The sequence below is a fragment of the Saccostrea cucullata genome, unplaced genomic scaffold (assembly GCF_032062105.1).
Source record: "Saccostrea cucullata isolate Sc308-1 unplaced genomic scaffold, CSIRO_AGI_Scuc_v1 ctg3798, whole genome shotgun sequence".
Classification (NCBI taxonomy): domain Eukaryota; kingdom Metazoa; phylum Mollusca; class Bivalvia; order Ostreida; family Ostreidae; genus Saccostrea; species Saccostrea cuccullata.
The window spans coordinates 180569-197961 of NW_026923489.1; the positions used below are offsets into that span (position 1 = coordinate 180569).

A 17393-nucleotide genomic window follows, 5' to 3' on the forward strand; every position below is an offset into this window, starting at 1 on the left:
GGACACAATGGCGCTATTATTTTTCAATATAATTTCTAAAAACAAATAACCATACTTCGTTTGTCTTTATTTCCCATTAAATTATTGCATATATTTAATTTTCTAATTAATGCACTATTCACAAAACGTGAAATTTTAAAGAAATTAAACGGCTAACGCCGTGTTATGTACTTTTACTGAAAAATGTATGGCGTCCCTTACACGTGAAATATAAATTATTCCTAACAGTTATAGAGTACAGTATAATTGTATATCTCTGCCATAATAGAATACCAACGTAATTATAAAGAAGGAAATAAAATAAAATTAAATTCCCACGGGAAAACAGTTACAAAATAGCTAATTAGAGGTGAATATCTTTGTTTATGTCAATTTAGCATGGAATTTTAATTCAAAGAAACTGTAAATTTTTTGGTTGCATTTTAATCGATACAAGATATGCTATTTTACCTTTATTTTATGCATTTGTGTGAAAATTGAGAGCGAGAAGTCATATGAACAGGATTTTCTTTTTTTTTTTTTGGGGGGGGGGGTATAAATAAATGTCAAATGTGTACATCTTTTCTATGAGCTTATAATACATTGAATTTCTCAATATAGATCGAGGTACAGTCATAATGAAATATGAATTAAATAGTCAAGTTTTCACATTTCTTATATTTTTTATGAACATGTTAATGAAAAACTGAAATAATGGAGTGTTCAATTGCCTTGGAAACTCATGTTTTTCTTTTTCGGAATATAATTCCTCATCGGACATAAAAATTTCATAAAAATCGTGGCCACTTCCTTTCTTTATTATACTATTTGATAGACAGGGTAAATTTTACCTCTTTTCCTTCTAAATATTTTTTATCGTTATCTTATACCTCATTATATGCTAATACAACGCACTATCTGATTGGTTCTAGACAATATGTCACAGTTTTCTTTTACAATGTAGTTATTTTATCTATGATACTTATTACTCATGGCAATAATTTTTTCTAAGACTCATCTATAATAAAAAAAATGTGTTTAAAAATAAACATGAATTCTAGTTACTTGTAGTGTCATATGTGTTAGAAAATAACAGGTTGCTTTTTGTTTACCTACAATGTATATGATTTTTATTTGATGAATAAATCTTCCCTACAATTAAAAATATATGATCGAGTTTAACCGACCGTGACATTCAAAGAGAGGTCTCTTGGACACATGTAGAACACAGTCGAGGGTTTTTTTTTTTGTCAGAGGTGGTCAAGAAGCCTTTAGCCCACCCACCCCCCTTTGAAGTCGCCAAGACATGGTAAAATATTGATGACTTAGCGAAAATAACCGATCAACAGTTATGTTCTCTCATAAGCTGTATTCCTGAAACTATCAATGCATGTCTCTGCTGAATGTTGAAGACATATTCTGCAAATATGTATGAATGATAAACTAAAAAAATAAAAGATTTTCAAAAAAAAGAGAAAGAGGGTTCTTTTAACCGAAATTTTAGGCATTTTTATCCTTACATTATTCATACATTCATTAATTAATTTGATTTTATGCACAAGATGAATGTGAAAGTAATTAATGACGCATAATTAGATACGGTGGACAATCCCTTGTTGAAACATGGCATCATATCTTGTGTGTGAAATGTGTTTCCGTATAATTTGATTTATTTACAAATTGTTCATGTTTGTCGTGTTGATGTGGAATTATTATAAATTCCCGATTTCTGATACTTTACAATTCTATTGTTTTGGGAATGAACATTAGGAAGATGCATATACTTTCAACATAAGGAAAAATATAAAGCAAATCGATCGCCTTTTTGTGTGCAGACCATGAAATGTACTGAGATCCACGGGTATCTATTGTCCCGAGCGCATTAATCTTGATTAATTCTAATTGAAAGTTAACTCGGCAACATGCGCCATCCAATTGTTTAAGTTTTTTTTAACTGATTACACCTCCTATACCCGATTTCGAGGATTCAACGATACCCTAATATCGAGTATTATACGCAATTTAACGGATAATACCCGATTTCGAGTATTCTCTGCGACCTGTTTAACGACTTAATCATGGTTTATTTAGCTTCATTGCAGCAAGTTTGCAGGATTGTCTGAAACAAGTTTGCCGTAATTTCTGCTACAGACTTGCAGCAGATGTATGCGGAGAGGCAATATTATTGGTACGGCATTCAATTTCTGAAATAATAAATTATACATATACTTGTAAATTAAAAATATATTACATCAAAATGATTTTATTTTGTCAATGAACTCGTTTCAAATTGATTTGTAATTCTAAAAAAAGTTTAAAAAACATTGAAACCTAGATTGAAATAAAGGTGTTACCGGCTTGCCATTATCTGCCGGTGTAAAGACGAATAATGACCCTCATCGAATAATGACCGGGGGTCATTTTTCGACAGCGAAAAATGACCCCCGGTCATTATTCGACATAGAAAAATGACCATTTTGCCCGTAGAAAAAGTGTCACCACCCTAGAAATTTGCAGAACCCACGTGAAGAAAAATGACCCCCGTAGAAAAATGACTCCTTGTTGATTAAAGCTGAAATTTTTAGGGGGCCAAAAAAAATTAGATAAAGAAGCATATTGGCCAAAATGCTCATCTGAGCTTATTTGGAATAAATTGATGATATGTTGATCGCATAACATACGATTATAGCTATATTTTAAGGTCAATGCAATGTTTCAGAATCCAAAGAAGTAAAGATTTATCGAGCATAAAGGGTTAGGTAAACATTGTTTATCGATGGTGGAGATCATCATACTGACGGAAAAAATCAGCAGTATCATATATTATTATATCCTCCGCTTGAAAAGCGGGAGGGTATATAGTGATGTCCGTCCGTCCGTCTGTTACGCTTTGGGGTATCCATCTGTTATCCGCAACTCCTCTTATATATAAAAAGATGTGTTTGTGAAACAGCTATGCCCCTGTATGGCAACATAGCGAAGACTAAACTTTTCTTAAATGCAATTTAAATATAATGGTACCCACAGTAGGGTCTTCTCACAAGAAATACAATTGCAAAATAGAAAAGCCCTAGCACCACTTGTTCAAAATTAATGGCTAAGGATAAGTGTATGAAAGGTAGGTCAAACTTAAAGGTCAAAGGGTCAAAGTTGATGGTTTCTTAAGAAAGGTTTAATGTAACAAGGATTACATTTGTGAAGTATGAGGGTACTAGTATCTACCGTTTAAAAGTTATAGCCAAAGTAAATTAAAAATTTGGAATCTTTTTGAGAAATGGGAGAAACACCAACGTAAAGGTCAAAGAAAGGTCTTGTCACAAGGAATACACATATGAAATATGAAAGTCGTAGCTCTACTAAATCAAAAGTTATGGGCAAGGTTAAAGTTTTTGCGGACAAACAGGCAAACAGAAAGACAGAGAGACAGACAGACAGACAGACGGACACGACAAAAACTATATACCCCCGAAATTTCGTTTACGGGGGCATAAAAACTACCCTACCTTTATTTTTCTATAAGGAAAGACTAAAAATAAGCTTGAAATAATTTACTATTCTACTAATTTTCAACTATTACCTTGCCACAATACTTTCAAGAATACCCCCACCAACATTTCAAGTATGCTTTAATCATGGCGAAATAAATTATGATAAGGCTTAACTTCATTTTTATATTTTATCTAGAGCCTATTTCAGCATTATTGAAAGGTATAGACTTTTATCTTTATTTTTGCTTTTCATTTTTTTTTTTTTTTTTTTTTTTTTTTTGATTTAACGTAATTTTTTTTTTTTTGGGGGGGGGGGGGTAAATATATTTCCTCCTCTTTCATTGTCAAATAGGATTTGCCAAACTTATACAAGCTAAAGCTGAAATGAAGGAAAAATTTATTTTTCTATTAAAGAGTATTGGAACCTGATTGTTGCATGGTTTGATTTCTAAAAACAAGTGGAATATCATTATTTAAGCAAAAACTATAAGGAGGTATATTAAAAAGAAATTTTATTTGCTTGACAATTAAAGAATCTCTTTTCACTTTAAAGGGGGTCATTTTTCAATGGAGGTCAATTTTTATAGGACTAACATATAAAATAATGACCCCTGGGACACTTTTTCTACAAAAAATGATTTTTTTTCTACGGGTAGGGGGTCATTTTTTGTCGTTGAAAAATGACCCCCGGTCATTATTCGATGGGGGTCATTATTCGTCTTTACACCGGCAGTGTTTGCCATGTTTACAATTATCCGCTGTTCGAAGCAGCCAAAATATCTTGACCCATCAAAATAAAAAGCTTGCAACACACCAATTACACAACATGCCTATCTTAATTTTGCAGGTAAGATATAGAAACTTTGACGCTGTGTACAGAGATAAAAGAAAACAACGACACGAATGCTATATATAATTGTAGATAGATGTCTGCAAAATACAATTGTAATAAGCAGTTTGCCAGTGCAGTGTAAATTAGTGCGTTTCTGGGGAGGGCTAATGAGATTAATAGACGAATTTCACATTAACAAAAAGTTATAATTCCTCTTTGTAAGGTATATCCGGGGTAAGCCGGCATAAGACACAGTGACTCTTTCCTCTGCTGGTCTTTGAAATTAAATCAGTATTAAATAAAATTATGGAGATAACAAACAATATTCAAGCCCAAAGTCCATAAAACAATACAAATTAGGAGCAGATCAAAAACATGTTTATTATGTTTTATGTTGTTCCACTCTGTCAGTACATGTATATATGCTGAATGATTTTGCCAGATAACGTTTGACGATTAAAAATATTTACATGTAACTTACAAAGGACAAAGTGGGGAAAAAGCGCGATACGTCGTCAGCGGGAGATATCTCTTAGGAATATGAAAATCATCCTTTTTAAGTTAGATACCTCGTGTTATTATTATTATTATATTGATTTTAAAAGAGTGCCTGTGCTTTTCACTCCAGCCAATTGTTAATTGTCCCGTAAAGGAAAAGTCCATTGATGCACTTAATCATCAAACCATATACATACTGAACAAAAAAAGAAACGCATTTTCATATTAAACATGAAAATCTAAGTTTTTAGTTTAAACCTTATTTTTTTTTAATTACTTTAGAGTGTGTATATATATATATATATATATATATATATATATATATATATATATATATATATATATATATATATATATATATATATATATAGTGGCGAATCGAAAAGTTAAGCTGATGTCATTTTATTGCCCCAAAAACCAAGGGGCATTATAACCAATCCTTATGTCTTTTGCAATGTCTCAGTGGATTTCCAATTTACAGATGTCGTGGACAAATACCAGCTCTTCTCGATCTTTTGCGAACAATTTGTGCACTTTTATGCTGATTTCCCCGTCCAGCAATTGAAACAGCAGCTTGTGCACCAAATAATTGGAAATCTAAATCGATTGCTGAAGGTGGATCTGACGATCCTGTCTGGGTCTGGTAATCCGTTAACGGCCAGTTCTTGGTCTAGCTGTCATCCGTGTTCCTAGCTTGTGGAGACGTTTGTTCTACCACTAGAAAGCCGATTGATGTACATTAAATGCTGTTGCAACGTCCTGTTGCGTAGCTCCGGTCATCATCATCGTTAGCTGGATTGTATTATCTTTGTTAAGGCAGTATCAACATTGTAATCAAATCTTAAAAATGGGTTTAATAGGAGTGTTTATTGTTTCTTTAAATCCATAATATCAATAAAAATAGACATAGGGACAACAAAATGAAAAAAAAAGGATTCGAACAATTAAAAAAAAAGTAAAATTATAGGAATAAAGGTGGTAATTTTTTATATATCTGTACAGTACATCATAGGAATTACCTAAATGGTACAATCTAAAGAAACATTTTAAGTAGATGCGTTCCCTATTATATGAGACTATCTGTCATGACAGCCCTCCTGCTCTGTTCAGTCAGACACAACAAGATTTTTTTTCTTCTATTTACATTTTTTTTATTTTTAGAAAACAATATTTACAACATATTTATATTAAAATTATCTACAATAAATATCACTCTAAGTCTCTAGATTGTCTATATCCATCCCAGTGCACCACGCGACCGCGTCCTGACACTTCCCATTTTACGACAGACTCCCGTCAACTGGCACCCAGTGGGTTTCAAGTTCAGGAGACGCTGGTGCTACGTGTCAATACAAAATGGCATGAATGTAGCGTGAATACGACTGAAATATGTCTGGAATATCTCTGGAACCCCTAATAGAGAAATGGTTACAATTGAAAACCTACTTATCTACACATCTTGGATTGTAGTACCTCAAGCATGTAAAATCTATGAAAACGTGGACCCCGGCTACATGTACGTGGTCAGCTATGCAGCGATTTGAATACCTCCTAATACATTAGGTCGTAACTGACCAATGTTTGCAAACCTAACTTGAGATTCAATAAAGGTAACAATAAAAAGATGTCCAGCAAAGGGCAAATAAATTAAAAGAAAAATAATCATAATGTAAATACAATTACAATTCAATATTGATTGTGACACTATCGCAAAATAAGAAAGAGATATTTTATAGAGAATATATTCGACAAAAATTACTTGAAACTTGATTATCACAATAAGATGACATATTATGATAGTTGACTCATTTGTGAAATAAATTATTTTTTTGAAAATTTTTATCCTTGAACAGATAACCTAAATATTCAAATTTCAGCTCTTGGGATGTTTAACCGTTATCAGTATAATGTCGTTTAAGCAACTGTTCACAGATGATAAATATTTTTTTCCACGAAAAGTCCACTATCTATCCTATTATCATTGCATAACTATGAAACCCGAATGGTTACTTCAATTTTATGGAGCTCTTACAATTTTTTCTAGTTTTACCCACTATGCTGACTGTAGTCACTTTCGTGGTGGCATTTTCATGTGGAAGCCGACGAATACTGGAACTGGATCTCAGGTAATTTTGGGTATATTTACGTATAAGTATTGCAATGCTCCAATCGAACATTTGAACATTCATTTAAAAAAGTATTAAACTTGTAATAGACAGTCGATAATTAAAAAAAAGGATTTTATCTTAAGATATTTTATATTAGAGGTGTTATAGCATTTGTATAAGAACCGGGATTAATGTAATGTTGGTGGGTTTTTTTTTTTGGTTGATCCTTACCAAATATAGAATCTTGCTGACTTTCGTGTGGCGTCGACAAAATGATATAACTTTAAAAATGAATTCTTATACGAATTTATATGAAAAAAACATGTTTCTAATGTCATACTTCGCCATTATAAAAAATGATATTTGATCACCGAGTGATATGTTGAACCCGTCAATAAGATGTAGGAACGGTTACGTCACACGATGGGCGGAGGAAAATTTCAACTGCATTCATTGGTGTTCGACAGTCACGGAATTGGTCGAATTTAATCTCAAGATGCATCACAGAAGACATTTCAAGACAAATGACAAAACGAATTATAAAAAAAAATACGCATAACGAAACACATATTGATTGTGTTCTCGGGCAAAATACATTGTGTCAACCCTTGAACCAAACTTTTTGCCTCCTTGGTTCTTGGGTCCGACAACACGCATTTTGACCTCTAGCACAGTCAATGGTTGAGATTTGAACATAGGTTAAGATTGTCGAACGAAAACTCCATTTCCATGCAACAATATATAAATATAGGCCTTTGACGAGGTCGATCCATAGATAATATAGGCTTCACAGAAAGACATATCGACCGAGCACGAAGTGCGAGGTCAACATGCTTTTCTGTGAAGTCGATATATCTATGGATTGACCGAATTAAAGGACTACAATTGTTATATTACTTTTTCAGACTATAGATCAAAATAAATTCAGATGTTGAATGTTAATGAGTTTCCCTTATAATGATGGGGGTATTTGATTATGTCTTCTTATCAGCTTTTGACAAACATATCCAATATGCTTTAATATAAAGTAGATCTTTATTCAATGATTCATGACATTGTTACGTCTCATCAATTACGGAACATGAAAAAATATTTAATACAAGTTGGGGTAAAAAAAATTTCAGAGATATCACGTCTTATGATAAATTAACAATATGTATAATTTTGAAATCATTTTTATATTTGCTTAATAGAAACTTATCTCCAACATCAAGTCAATAGGCATTTTAGATTTAAAAAAAATAGTAACTTAAGTCTTTATGCAGTGATATACTTAATCATGTGATCAAGTCTGAGCTAATCAGAGAGCTTGGAATAAATAATAAAAATAATATAATATTCTAAGGTACTTCTTAATGTTCTCGATATTTTGGAGTCACTTTTATTTTTCTCTGTAAGTAAAATAATTGTTTAGGAACGTAATGGGATTTCACTTTTTTTCGTAGTTTTTTTTTTAAATCGTACACTGATCATGAGTAGACAATATTTTCTTTCTGTGTCAAGATAACCAACATTCTGTACATAACTTACTGAAGTGAACATTGATAACACTGATTAGCTGTTGTTCATTTTGACTAAACTACGAAAAAGTAAGCAACAGTTTAGTTTCTCAAAAAAAGGATTAATTAGATTTCATGTCGTTTCTAATAGAAATATTTAATAAAATCAACAGCATAAAACTTTTTGACTGTTCAACTTTATATTCAATCATTCAACATGATAAGATAAAGTACAGGCTTGTTGATATCAAACTAAGTTGTTTTTCAATAATATGAATAATATGAAACTCTTGAATTCACTTACCTCGTCATTGGTCAATTGCAAAATTAATTTGTCAAAGAAATTCGATTGTACATACAAATACACTGAAGTTGATAATGCTTTAGTTTATGATTGACAATATCTAATGTGGCTTTTGGAGACCAGGTCATCCAACAATATTTTGGAATTCCCATGGGTACCAATTGTTATAAGCAGAGCTTTTTTGTGTACATATGAAGCAGACTTTGCCCAAACTCTTACACATAAAAAGAAGAAAAAAAATTATCCTCAACTAGAAATTTATCTACAGACGACGTATTTCCATTTAACAATGGTTATTTCCATTTTTATAACGATACTATATATTTCGTTGAGCTTAAAATAAAAGATTCCAAAGAGACTGTCTCAAATTTGGATATTTTACTTTACTGTAATCTAACAAACAAGCTGTATGATACGTAATGAGTTTGAATTTTCAATCGTCAACTTCCTTTGCTTGTGCAGCAATATATACATGTACATCCATCACCTACGTATGAATAATTTCTAAAACGAGGTAAAATATTGAAAAACAGGTTGATGAACAAAAATATCAATAATTCTTGCTTAAACTCATCATTTCGTTAGTTCGAAAGGTCGATACAATGACTTTGTCAGCAAATACAATTTATCATTAAGTCAAATGCTGATTGACGTTTTGCATAGTGATTGTAAAGCCTTTAAATACACGTTGAATTGTCGACAGATTTTTCTGCTATTTCCCAATCATGACAAGGAGCCCACGGCGACTGTGACTGGTCGGCAGGGAATGCTCACTCCTCCATTGCACCTGATCTCTGACGTTTTGGAAGTCCGTCTTTGCTCTGCTCTAATTGCTTTTGTTTAATGAACTTTTGAGCCTAAATACTGTTTATCTCCATATATGTCATGCTGAGAATGATGCTATTACATATCAATAAATGTATTTTAACATAGAATAATACGTAAATCTATCTACTGCTGTTTATGCAGAATCATTAAATGCATAAGGTAAACCTACATTTACAGTTTGAAAGATATTATATAGCGCCTCAGTTGACAAAGGTTTTCTTTGTGGTGAAAATTTTCATTGTTACACTCAACTTAATGCAATCTTTGTTATATTATACTGAATCTTTTATACAAATACATATAACAGTGAACCGTGCGCGCATAAATTCTGCGCTGTCGCTATTTTTTGAAATATCACTCGTCGTCAAGCACTGTTGACTGTTACTACGTTGGAGGGTATATAGTATTCGACATGTCCGTCCGTCCCTCCGTCCATCTGTCTGTTACGCTTTGGTGTACCCATATCTTATCCACAACTACTCTTATACCACAGAGTAAAATCTAATAAAACTTTGAAGAATCTTTTTCCTTTTTGATCCGACACATATTTTGGATTTCCCGACCACAGCAAAACATGGACTTTGCAATTATAACTATATGGAGGTGGGGTATCATTTAGTGAGCTCATTGCTCACAATACTTTAGTTCATATATATTTAAATGGTTATTGTTTGAAAACATATTTTCTATCAAATATGATCTTTTACGTAAACAAAATACAATTTTTGATAAACATTCACAACGTAAGCCTGAAAGAAGTACCAAACAGTCATTAATAATTGAATTCTGAGTAAGTGTAAAAAGGTAAAGTGAATAAGCATTCGTAAAAAAGCCTATTTCTCATTAGTTCCGTCAAAAGTTTATATTTTGATTACTTTTTGTAATCATTTGGCTATGTTTTTCATCATATTAAAGATCGGAAAAGCACTGACAAATACTTCTTCATAATATTTACAAATTTAGGGTGGAAAATTGACAAACAAAATATAGGAAATTGGACTTTATTTTTAAGAATGATGTCTTATCTTTTATGTCAATTAAAAAAGAGAATTTATTCTTTGAATAATATTTCTTAATACTGTTCAGTTAATAAAATCTACAAACGAAGATGTTTAGATAAGTAAGAACTACGAACTCTAACTCTTGATTCCCGCCTACATGTTGCACCCATTTAATTCAATTTTAATGGCAATTTGGCCATTAAATCTTTCTTTAATACAAAGAACAGTTCTATGGTAAATGATTAATCATTTTAATTCCAACGCTAGATAGTAAATTATCATTAATTCCAGCTCTTGAAAAAAGGGGGATAGACGATATTTTCTAGTGAAATCGAACTTTCAAGAATCACCATATTTTGAAATAGTCTTAAATATCATAAAATGTATCTCATATCTTTTCTTATGTTATACGCAAATAAATAAAACATATAAAAAGCAATAAAATACAATTATTTAGTTGTAAATAGCTTTTAAATTGGTGAAAGATCAGCATTTTTTTTCTTTTTTGGGGGGTCTATATACATATCCCCCCCCCCCCCCCCCGTGAAACACAAAAATCTTTGGCATAAATTTGTAAACAGTCCATAAAACATGTAAAAAGGAATTTTTGTTTCACACGATAATAAGCCATTGTAGCTAGAAAGTTAGTAGAACATTCGGGATAAACAGTCATAACAAGAAACTCATCTGAATTACGGCATACAATAATTTCCTACGTATGACATAATATTTTAAATTGAAATAAATAGATTAGTGTATAAATCATAATGATTATATTATAAACATGAAATATCAGCAGCAAGGAGTATAGAATAATTCACTTTTATGTAAAGCGAGCTTTTGTCTTTATTTCAGGTGTCTATTACCTTCCGCATGGCATGGAGAAGGTCGTATTCTTCAGCTACATACTGTGATCAATCCACAATAAACCAGGGAGGGTTGATAGCATATATGGGATCCATTTCATGTTTTGGATGTCAACATTATATCTGGAGTAGCACTGATGTCACCATGACAAATACGTCTTTTGTCTGTACTGACTACAGCATACAGGAAGACTGGACGCAAGGAGAAAGAACCTTTCTATATAATTTTGGAAATTCAATTACTTACTTTGGGTAAATATATTTTCCTCAAACTTCAACTAATTAATAATATGATAAATGCATGTACTTTAAATGCTGGACAAATATTAGATCATCCAAATATTAGATCATCCAAGAACGATTTGTTTTAAAAAGATTTTAGTCATTTTATTCTTATAGACTTCATGATTATTTCGAATCGAAATTCTTTGTGATGGACAAAAATCTCATTATCTCATTACTGATACATGTATTACGTCCCTCTCGATTTTTTAATAGGCTATTTGTATAACCATGGTTAGTTACAATAATGTGAGAAACCAATGTTGCCAAAGAGAAACCAAAGAAACAAATGCAGTTTAAAGTGAATAGACTTTTTTGCATTGTACAAAACTGATAAGCGAATATTGCACAATAGACTTAAATGTTAATTAGGCTTGATATTTTCTCATACAAACGAAATAAGGGGATGTGGATTACATTCGTTGTAGTCAGTAGGGATACATTGATTCAAAATAATTTTTTGCGCATTTTCACTTTGTGAATTAAAAATTTTCCAAAAAAAAAAAGAAAAAAAAATTCGATAAATTAAAATCATACGATGATTTTTGTCAAAATTGGAAGTTTTATTGATAAAACACTTCCTGTGGACAAAGTTTACATTTTTCTCAGGAGTCCTATCAACCACATGTATAATTTAAATCACGAATGCGTGCTTTTGGAGATTTTTGAAGAGACTTACTTTTACAATCGACGACTGACTTTTACAGTTGAAACAGTAACTTGCTCCATTAATAAAATGTAAAAAGTTAGCTGTCGAATGTAAAAGTAAGTCTCTTCATAAAATCAATAGTATAAGACATATATGCTAACTAAAATGATAGATTTTTTGGACTAAGAGTTAAACAGAAAACAGTCCAATCACTCATAAAAATTTCAAATACATGTTTAATTTTTTGACTTAGTTTTACTGGGAACGCTTGGATATCACTTGTTTATGGTGGCGGGAATTGGGAAATGCGTACAAAAGTGAACCTTAGTGTACGAGCCGATACAGGTTTGATCAACACATCCCCAACTTCGGCTATGCCTGCTATTGTTCGACTACAACATGGGTGTGATCACAATATCACGATACCTGGTCAGTGGTTTTCTTTTTCGTCATCCCTTCACATATTTGATAACTTTTAAAAGTACATGTTTATCATAAGTTTAATTCTTTATGTTGTAGTCTTCGACAAAGATAATGATGTTATTAAATGCAGGTGGGCTAAATCTGAATACAATGAATGCGGTGGCGTTTGTTCTACTTTTAAACATGCTTCATTAAACGAGGTAAGAGAATTCAAATAGAAGAAAGTCTTATTTCATCACGAATCCCTTATAATAACTTACACATTATTTATCTGTCTGTACAATTGGGAGTATATTCAATTCACAGTTACTTTGTTTAATTTATTCTTTTACGAAATATATTGTTGGTAACCAGTTTAGCAGGAAATTCATATTAATTTTCAGAACTGCGAGATTCGCTACTCAGCAATCTATCAAATTGGATGGTATGCAGTTGCAATACAAATAGAGGATTTTGCATCCGAAAATTCAACAACATCACTTAGCAGTATACCTCTCCAATTTTTAGTGAACGTTTTTCAGTCGTCTAAAAAATGTAAAAATAGACCTGTGTTTTTACTACCTACAAGACAAGATGGTGCGTGCGTGGGAGTGCCTTATCCTTCAACATGGAGTGAGAAAATTATTGCAAAAGCGAGTCAAAATGAAAGGTATGACAGCGTTGTACAGAAAATTATATTATATTCGATATATGACATTGTTTCAAAATACTCAACAGATGACTTTTTTGTCATCCTCTTCCATTTTTTTCTATTGTCACCTACAAAAGAGTTAAGATGAAGTGAACGAAATAACAGTATGCTTTTCTATGGTTGATTCAGTGATCTTGCGAGTAAATACAATAAATTGTTAGTTTTGACTGACGAGTTAATACCCAGAGATAGGCATTTATTTTCTTCAATGAATCTGCTTCATCCCTCTGTGACATGGAACCCATACATGTAGTGGGTGTGACTTGTCGACAGACGATGCTTACTCCCCCATGACACTTATTTTTTTATAGTAAAACTGTTGAAGTTTGAGAGATCGGCCCCAAATGTATTTATTCCTATGGACTTTTGAGATTGATATATGTTGGTTATCTTGGCTTTCATTTTAAAAAATACAACCACAAGATCTATATCTTTTTCCATTTACATTAAAAATCAAAAATAATTTAAGTGCGCGTCAACTTAAAAATATAAAAAAAAAAAATACCCTGGTCCTCAGTAACTAACTCTAAATTGTTTTAAGATTTCGATGATTTTTTTGTCATAGCATCAGCGAGATTAACACAGTGTCTCCTACTGGTTTTAAGAAGTCCAATCTTAGTCGGTATGATAACTCAGGAGAGGAATGGTACGTAAATGTCACGTGGACTCCGAAAGCCAATCAAGCTGGAGAACATCCTTTCTGTTATACCGCAAGTGACACTGATGGGCATGTCTTCTACATTAATAATAGTTTACTTTTTAAGAAAATAAAATAAATTAGTTATTTTTTTATATTAATTTCAGAAAAGTTTTTGAGACCTCAAAAGTGAGATTGTAAGAAACATTTTGTATCTAAGATAATCAATGCAGTTTTTCTTTACAGATTGGTTTCAGAAAGAATTTGTATAGAGTTGCTCGTGGGAGGTAAGGTTTTGAAAAAGCTAAGTACATTTAACATCATTATATTTCTTTAACATATAGTGTTTTGATAGCAAAGTATATGATCGGGAGAGAGATTGTTTAATTTAATGTCATTAATCCAGTATCTATTATATCATATTCAAGAATATTTACTAATCTTTTTAATGCTATGTTCTGAAGCTTTTTTTACATATCAAAACACATAGCAAACAAAGTTCACGCACTCACCAACATAACACCAACACAATCACACACACACACACTCACACACACACTATACACTTTCTAAAGTTTAATAATAAATATATACATTAAACGTAAACATATAACAATTAATCATACAACATAATCCAAAAACAAAACAGATGTACCAAAATGTGTAGATATAAGAAAACATAATTTTTATTACTCATCACTTGTACATATCACCATACAGGACCCATTGAATGAGTTTTTTTGTCTTGCATTGAAAAAAATAATTTTCTATTTTTCTGTAATACTTGAATAACCTTACTGCATCAATACATAATGTCTTTCTGTCTTCTGATCTTGAATAGTAAATGGACTCTTTTGCAACTTATAAAAGAAAATTTTCTGAGCAATTTCTTTCTATATTACAAAGTAAAATAATTCTTTTTGTTAGTTTGTAATCTTTTCAATGACACTAAACATTCCAAAATTCAATCACATATACACAATCATAAAACAAGTGCATTATTGTCTCTCTTTCAATATTACATATTACATAGTACAAACACTATTTTCAGACAGCTTGATTTTATGAAGAATGAGTTGGTAGCAATAACATTCATCAGTAATCGATTTTTGTCACTTTTGTGCATAATGATGCACTTGCAAAATAAAATCTCCATTAGATTGTCTCATCAAGTCAAGTTTCCCACTTTACCTTTTTGGAAGTTGGGGGTATAAACTCCTTTTCTTTCAAGAAAATTTACAAATCTTAGCTAATACATGTCATCATAAAACTATATATTATATATCATTTAACAAATATGTAGCTTTAAGAGTTAAAACATAAATAATAAAATAAAATAAAACATATGGAGATAACATTATTCGAGATCAAAGGTCCATTTTTACAATATAAAATTGGAGCAGAGCAAACACGGACCTCGAAAATATCAGATGCAGGATCAGGTGCCATTAAGTGGTGAACATACCCTGCCAACCTGGACACCCAGAGTGTGTTCTTATAATGATCGAGAAATAACAGGAAAATCCAGCTTTAATTCAGTGTGTAAATAATGGCCGAACAATAATTCAGTACAAAGTTCAGTCAGCATTTGACACAAGGATAAACTGTATTTGCTGACAAGGTTATTGGATCGACCATATATTTTGCAAAATTGAATAAAGACCTTAAACGAGGCTACTGGTATTTTTGTTTTAGCTTGTCTGGTAATAGTTTAGAAAATCAAAGTATAGATATCAAAGGTTAATATTTGTTTGACAATCATTCATATTTTATCTTTTTTTTCTGAAATTAGACATCATCTCCAAAATGTTGATGTGTCCTCTTAAAATAATTAAATAATGGTCACATTTTTACACGCAGTTGCCCCTCCAGAGATTGTATCTCTTTCTCCAACGCATGATGTTTACCCCACACTGAATTCATTCACCATATATTATGACACAATGGTAAGTCCTTTCAAATATTACTGACTATGTAACGTCATTTTTTTATTACACACAAAGTATTTTAAAAAGTCTCGACAACGATATTTCTCTAGTTTCTTTTTACTTTTTATTTAGGATTGTATTTCCTGTGTAAAGTATGAGAGTCATGATATTGTAGTTTAAAAATCAAAAGTTCGTAGATTCATTAAAATATCAATTAAAATGACTTTTGTATACATTTTAGCTCGACAATGATATTTAGCAACGAGATTTATATATAACTCATGATAAATTCTTTTAATACATTGTAGTTTGTGCGTCCAACACGTACGACATACTTTTATGTTTACACACGAAACAACACCTTAGTCTCCAAAATCGATGTTTCACAAGATTGGAGAGTGACATATCCTGCTGCATCAGATAGTTCTTTTCCCTGGAAATTAGAAATACCTGTAAATTTTAGACTACAGGAAAAAGAATTTTACTACATAAAAATGGACCCAGGTGAGAAAATCCAAAATTAACCTTTTAATTATTAAGATTTGAATTTACAACATCTTTAGTTGGATCAATTGTATTATATGACTGTGCATTTTGACTACTTTTTATACATATAGGGGTTGCAAAGGGTACTTCAGGGTGTGGTGCTGAATCAGCTGCTCTCTGGAATACTAGAGATTGGACATTCCGTGTCCGTGAGTAGTTTTAATATCATAGTTGTTACATGTATTACTCTTTTATCTGGTCACTGTAAATATTAAATGAATATGAAATGAAATATTTAGAAAATGTATTGTAATCAAGCTCAAAATATCATTGAAAAAATCAGATGCGAAGCAAAGAACTTTATTCGATAATAACCAAAATTTGCCCCACAAATCAAACTTTCATGCAGATATATTTAATTAAGTTCTTAAGGTTGGTCCCTACTCAAACGCGTCATCACAATTTACCGGATATGATTATGTTAAATGTTAAATGTTAAAACCAAATCCGTCTTTACAAGTTCTACCGGGTTATTACCGTTATCGGTTTAGTTATTATATAGCGCTCAGCATTTCCAGTTGGCACTTTTAACATTACGTTCGTGTTTACCGGGATGCCAGGGTTTAAAGGCAGGTTGTTAAAGACTCACTGGTTATAAAAAAATGAAGGATTAGATAAAGGAAGAAGCAATCGAAAAAACAAAACAGATTTATAACATGTGACGAAACAAATGGTGTGCCAGTAAGTGACTTAGATTACAGTTATCATTATCATAGAGTTATGGCTGTGACGGAGAGAATATTCATGTTGTTAGAGAAGAAAAGACATATTCGGTTTAGGAAGATGAGAAAATAAATCAGTAGAGAGTGGGCAGACGTGTAGTTGAGCTTGGGG

The 17393-nt window shown here is 31.7% G+C and overlaps 1 protein-coding gene across 1 annotated transcript; it reads left to right on the forward strand.

Annotated features, from left to right (window-relative positions):
* The first annotated feature begins 6788 nt into the window (after positions 1 to 6788).
* LOC134264135 (integrin beta-like protein C) lies at positions 6789 to 16716 on the forward strand. The gene is made up of 10 exons (XM_062746430.1): positions 6789 to 6923; positions 11393 to 11655; positions 12588 to 12763; positions 12854 to 12957; positions 13141 to 13406; positions 14014 to 14175; positions 14332 to 14372; positions 15946 to 16031; positions 16322 to 16517; positions 16631 to 16716. Exons 1-10 carry the CDS (start codon positions 6789 to 6791, stop codon positions 16714 to 16716), a joined length of 1515 nt encoding a protein of 504 aa, XP_062602414.1.
* The last annotated feature ends 677 nt before the right edge of the window (positions 16717 to 17393 follow it).